Genomic DNA, 5,781 nt, shown 5'->3' on the forward strand with positions numbered 1-5,781 from the left:
CCTCAGTGGTCTATTCATGCTCAGGCTCAAATTCCTCTGGGGCTGCACAAGGTTATGCCTCATCGGTGGTCTCTGCATGCTCAGCCCCAGCTTCCTGTTGGGCTGCAGATGGTTCTGCCTCCTCGGTGGTCTGTGCATGCTGAACCGCAGCCTCGTGTCTGGCTGCAGAAGGTTCTGCCTCCTTGTGGTCTATTCCTCCTCAGCCGCAGCTTCCTGATGCACTGCAGAAAGTTCTGCCTTCTCGGCGGTCTATTCATGGTCAGCCTGAGCCTCCTGTTGGGCTGCAGAAGGTTCTGCCTCCATGGTGGTCTGTTCATGCTCAACCGCAGCCTCGTGTCTTGCTGCAGAAGGTTCTGCCTCCTCGGTGGTCTGTTCATGCTCAGCCTGAGCCTCCTGTTGGGCCGCTGAAGGATCTGCCTCCTCTGGGGTCTCTGCATGCTCATCCTCAGCCTCGTGTCGGGCTGCAGAAGGTTCTGCCTCCTCGGTGGTCTGGTCATGCTCAGCCTGAGCCTCCTGTTGGGCCGCTGAAGGATCTGCCTCCTCTGGGGTCTCTGCATGCTCATCCTCAGCCTCGTGTCGGGCTGCAGAAGGTTCTGCCTCCTCGGTGGTCTGTTCATGCTCAGCCTCAGCTTCCTGTCGGGCAGCAGAAGGTTCTGCCTCCTCAGTGGTCAGTTCATGCTCGGCCGCAGCCTGCTGCTGAGTCGCTGAAGGATCTCCCACCTCGGGATTCTCTGCATGCTTAGCCTCAGTCTCGTGTCGGGCTGCAGAAAGTTCTGCCTCCTTGGTGGCCTGTTCACGCGCTGGCCTCGCCTCCTGTTGGGCTCCAGAAGGTTCTGCCTCATCGGTGGTATGTTCATGCTCAGCCTCAGCCTCCTGTTGGGCCGCTGAAGGATCTGCCTCCTCTGGGGTCTCTGCATGCTCAGCCTCAGCCTCCTGTCGATCTGCAGAATGTTCTGCCTCCTCGGTGGTCTATTCATGCTCAGGCTCAAATTCCTCTGGGGCTACAGAAGGATCTGCCTTCTCGGTGGTCTCTGAATGCTCAGCCTCAGCTTCCTGTTGGGCTGCAGATCATTCTGCCTCCTCGGTGGTCTGTTCATGCTCAGCCTCAGCCTCCTGCTGCACTGCAGAAGGTTCTGCCTCCTTGGTGGTCTCTGCATGCTCAGCCTCAGGCTCTTACTGGGCTGCAGAATGTTCTGCCTACTCGGTGGTCTGTTCATGCTCAGCCTTAGCCTCCTGTTGTTCTGCAGAATTCTCTGCCTCCTCGGTGGACTATTCCTCCTCAGCCGCAGCCTCTTGCTGCACTGCACAAAGTTCTGCCTTCTCGGCGGTCTATTCATGCTCAGCCTCAGCCTCCTGTTGGACTGCAGAAGGTTCAGCCTCCTCGGTGGTCTGTTCATGCTCAGCCGCAGACTCCTGATGGGCCGCTGAAGGATCTACATCCTAGGTGTTCTCTGCATGCTCAGCCTCAGCCTCCTGTCGGGCTGCAGAAGGTTCTGCGTCCTCGGTGGTCTGTTCATGCTCAGCGTCAGCTTCCTATCGGGCTGCAGAAGGTTCGGTCTCCCCGGGGGTCTGTTCATGCTCAGCCGCAGCCTCCTGTGGGGCTACAAAAAGTTCTGCCTCAACGGTGGTCTGTTCATGCTCAACCGCAGCCTCCTGTTGGGCTCCAGAAAGTTCTGCCTTCTCGGTGGTCTCTTCATGCTCAGCCTCAGCTTCCTGTCGGTCTGCAGAAAGTTCTACCTCCTCGGTGGTCTGTTCATGCTCAGACTCAGACTCCTGTTGGACTGCAGAATGTTCTGCCTCCTCCGTGGTCTGTTCATTCTCAGCCTCAGCCTCCTGCTGCACTGCAGAAGGGTCTGCCTCCTCGGTGGTCTCTGAATGCTCAGCCTCCGCCTCCTGCTGGGCCGCAGAAGGCTCTGCCTCCTCGGTGGTCTCTGCATTCTCAGTCTCCGGCTCTTGCTGGGCTGCAAAAGGCTCTGCCTTTTTGGTGGTCTCTGCATGCTCATCCTCAGCCTCCTGTCGGGCTGCAGAAGGTTCTGCCTCCTCGGGGGTCTGTTCATGCTCAGCCGCAGCCTCCGGCTGGGCCGCTGAAGGATCTGCCTCCTCGGGGTTTTCTGTATGCTCAGCCTCAGACTCCTGTCGGGCTGCAGAAGGTTCTGACTCCTCGGTGGTCTCTGCATGCTCAGTCTCAGCCTCCTGCTGGGCTTCACAAGGTTCTGCCTCTTCGGTGGTCTCCGCATGCTCAGCCTCAGCCTCCTGTTGGGCTACAGAATGTTCTGCCTTCTCAGTGGTCTCTTAATGCTCAGCCTCCGCCTCCTGTCGCTCTGCAGAAGGTTCTGCCTCATCTGTGGTCTGTTCATGTGCAGCCGCAGCCTCCTGTTGGTTTGCAGAAATTTCGGCCTCCACGGTAGTCTGTTCATGCCCAGACTCAGCCTCCTGTTGGTCTGCAGAAAGTTCTGCCTCCTCCGTGGTCTATTCATGCTCAGCCTCATCCTCCTGCTGCACTGCACAAGGTTTTGCGTCCTCGGTGGTCTGTTCATGCTCAGCGTCAGCTTCCTATCGGGCTGCAGAAGGTTCGGTCTCCCCGGGGGTCTGTTCATGCTCAGCCGCAGCCTCCTGTGGGGCTACAAAAAGTTCTGCCTCCTCGGTGGTCTGTTCATGCTCAGCCGCAGCCTCCTGTTGGGCTCCAGAAAGTTCTGCCTTCTCGGTGGTCTCTTCATGCTCAGCCTCAGCTTCCTGTCGGTCTGCAGAAAGTTCTACCTCCTCGGTGGTCTGTTCATGCTCAGACTCAGACTCCTGTTGGACTGCAGAATGTTCTGCCTCCTCCGTGGTCTGTTCATTCTCAGCCTCAGCCTCCTGCTGCACTGCAGAAGGGTCTGCCTCCTCGGTGGTCTCTGAATGCTCAGCCTCCGCCTCCTGCTGGGCCGCAGAAGGCTCTGCCTCCTCGGTGGTCTCTGCATTGTCAGTCTCCGGCTCTTGCTGGACTGCAAAAGACTCTGCCTTTTTGGTGGTCTCTGCATGCTCATCCTCAGCCTCCTGTCGGGCTGCAGAAGGTTCTGCCTCCTCGGGGGTCTGTTCATACTCAGCCGCAGCCTCCGGCTGGGCCGCTGAAGGATCTGCCTCCTCGGGGTTTTCTGTATGCTCAGCCTCAGACTCCTGTCGGGCTGCAGAAGGTTCTGACTCCTCGGTGGTCTCTGCATGCTCAGTCTCAGCCTCCTGCTGGGCTTCACAAGGTTCTGCCTCTTCGGTGGTCTCCGCATGCTCAGCCTCAGCCTCCTGTTGGGCTACAGAATGTTCTGCCTTCTCAGTGGTCTCTTAATGCTCAGCCTCCGCCTCCTGTCGCTCTGCAGAAGGTTCTGCCTCATCTGTGGTCTGTTCATGTGCAGCCGCAGCCTCCTGTTGGTTTGCAGAAATTTCGGCCTCCACGGTAGTCTGTTCATGCCCAGACTCAGCCTCCTGTTGATCTGCAGAATGTTCTGCCTCCCCCGGGGTCTGTTCATGCTCAGCCTCATCCTCCTGCTGCACTGCAGAAGGGTCTGCCTCTTTGGTGGTCTCTGCTTGCTCAGCCTCAGACTCCTGCTGGGCTCAAGAAGGTTCTGCATCCTCGGTGGTCTGTTCATGCTCAGCCTCATTCTCCTGTCGGTCTGCAGAAGGTTCTGGCTCCTCGGTGGTCTGTACTTGCTCAGCCTCAGCTTCCCGTCGGGCTGCAGAAGATTCTGCCACTTCGGTGGTCTGTTCATGCTCAACCTCAGCCTCCTGTTGGTTAGCAGGAAGTTCTGCCTCCTCCGTGGTCTGTTCATGCGCAGCCTCAGCCTCCTGCTGCAGTGCAGAACGGTCTGCCTCCTCGGTGGTCTCTGAATGCTCAGCCTCAGCCTCCTGTTGGGCCGTAGATGGGTCTGCCTCATCGGTGGTCTCTGCATGCTCAGCCTCAGCCTCCTGCTGGGCTTCACAAGGTTCTGCCTCCTCGGTGATCTCTGCATGCTCAACCACATCCTCCTGTTGGGCTGCAGAAGTTTCTGCCTCCTCGGTGGTCTGTTCATGCTGAGCCGCAGCCTCCTGCTGGTCCGCTGAAGGATCTGTCTCGTCGGGGTTCTCTGCATGCTCGGCCTCAGCCTCCTGTAGGGCTGCAGAAGGTTTTGCCTCCTCGGTGGTCTCTGCATGCTCAGCCTCAGCCTCCTGTTGGGCTGCAGAATGTTCAGCCTCCTCCGTGGTCTGTTCATGCGCAGCCTCAGCCTCCTGCTGCACTGCAGAAGGGTCTGCCTCCTCGGTGGTCTCTGTATGCTCAGCCTCAGCCTCCTGTTGGGCCTTAGAAGGCTCTGCCTCCTCGGTGGTCTCGGCATTCTCAGCCTCCGGCTCTTGCTGGGCTGCAAAATGCTCTACCTCCTCGGTGGTCTCTGCATGCTCAACCTCAGCCTCCTGTTGGGCTGCAGAAGGTTCTGCCTCCTCGGTGGTCTGTTCATGCTCAGCCGCAGCCTCCTGCTGGGCCGCAGAAGGATCTGCCTCCTCGGGGTTCTCTGCATGCTCAGCCTCAGCCTCCTGTTGGTCTGCAGAAGCTTCTGCCTCCTCTGTTGTCTGTTCATGCTCAGCCTCAGCTTCCCGTTGGGCTGCTGAGGATTCTGCCACTTCGGTGGTCTGTTCATGCTCAGCCTCAGCCTCCTGTTGGTTTGCAGAAAGTTTGGCCTCTTCGGTAGTCTGGTCATGCTCAGACTCAGCCTCCTGTTGGTCTGCAGAATGTTCTGCCTAAGCATGCTCAGCCTCATCCTCCTGCTGGTCTTCACGAGGTTCTGCCTCCTCGGTGGTCTCTGCATGCTCAGCCTCAGCCTCCTGCTGGGGTGCAGAAGGTTTTCCCTCCTCGGTGGTCTCTGCATGCTCAGCCTCAGCCTCCTGCTGGGGTGCAGAAGGTTTTCCCTCCTCGGTGGTCTCTGCATGCTCAGCCTCAGCCTCCTGCTGGGGTGCAGAAGGTTTTCCCTCCTCGGTGGTCTCTGCATGCTCAGCCTCAGCCTCCTGCTGGGGTGCAGAAGGTTTTCCCTCCTCGGTGGTCTCTGCATGCTCAGCCTCAGCCTCCTGCTGGGGTGCAGAAGGTTTTCCCTCCTCGGTGGTCTCTGCATGCTCAGCCTCAGCCTCCTGCTGGGCTGCAGAAGGTTCTGTCTCCTCGGAGGTCTCTGCATGCTCAGCCTCAGCCTCCTGCTGGGCCACAGAAGGCTCTGCCTCCTCGGTGGTCTCTGCATTCTCAGCCTCCGGATCTTGCTGGGCTGCAAACGGCTCTGCCTCCTCGGTGGTCTCTGCATGCTCAGCCTCAGCCTCCTGCTGGGCTGCACCAGGTTCTGCCTCCTCGGTGGTCTCTGCATACTCAGCCTCAGCCTCGTGTTGTGCTACAGAAGGTACTGCCTCATCGGTGGTCTGTTCATTCTCAACCTCAGCTTCCTCTCGGGCCGCTGAACGATCTGCCTCCTCCGGGTTCTCACCATGCTCAGCCTCAGTCTCCTGTCGGGCTGTAGAATGTTCTGCCTCCTCGGTCGTCTGTTCATTCTCAGCCTCAGCCTCCTGTTGGTTTTCAGAAGGTTCTGCCTCCTTGGTTGTCTATTCATGCTCAACCACAGCCTCCTGCTGAGCTGGAGAATGTTCTACCTTATTAGGTGGCAATTAAGGTGGAGCTGAACTCTCCTGGGGGACTGGAGAAGGTTCAGCCTCTTTAGGGCGTTCTAGTTGCAGACCTGGAGTCCCCTGGTGGGATGGTTCAACCTCCTTAGAGGGCTCTGGTGGCCCAGCAGGGGCCTTCTGTTG

At 58.7% G+C, this 5,781-nt stretch overlaps 1 protein-coding gene across 1 annotated transcript; it reads right to left on the minus strand.

The window, feature by feature from the left end:
• Nucleotides 1-249: 249 nt before the first annotated feature.
• On the minus strand, nucleotides 250-4,517 carry LOC103582796 (putative uncharacterized protein FLJ43944). Its single transcript, XM_008564295.1, has 2 exons — nucleotides 4,470-4,517; nucleotides 250-597 (listed from the first exon to the last, which is right to left on the minus strand). The coding sequence occupies exons 1-2, from the start codon at nucleotides 4,515-4,517 to the stop codon at nucleotides 250-252; spliced, it is 396 nt and encodes a 131-aa protein (XP_008562517.1).
• Between the last annotated feature and the right edge of the window lie 1,264 nt (nucleotides 4,518-5,781).

This window comes from Galeopterus variegatus, unplaced genomic scaffold, assembly GCF_000696425.1.
Source record: "Galeopterus variegatus unplaced genomic scaffold, G_variegatus-3.0.2 Scaffold17930, whole genome shotgun sequence".
Taxonomy (NCBI): Eukaryota; Metazoa; Chordata; class Mammalia; order Dermoptera; family Cynocephalidae; genus Galeopterus; species Galeopterus variegatus.

Bases quoted from the DNA above. Each gene is read 5' to 3' on its own strand.
- LOC103582796 (XM_008564295.1), bottom strand. From the start codon at position 4,517: ATGCAGAGAACCCCGAGGAGGCAGATCCTTCTGCGGCCCAGCAGGAGG. The intron at 598-4,469 runs CTGCGGCTGAGC...ACCACCGAGGAG, and splicing joins TTCTGCGGCCCAGCAGGAGG to GCAGAACCTTCTGCAGCCCG.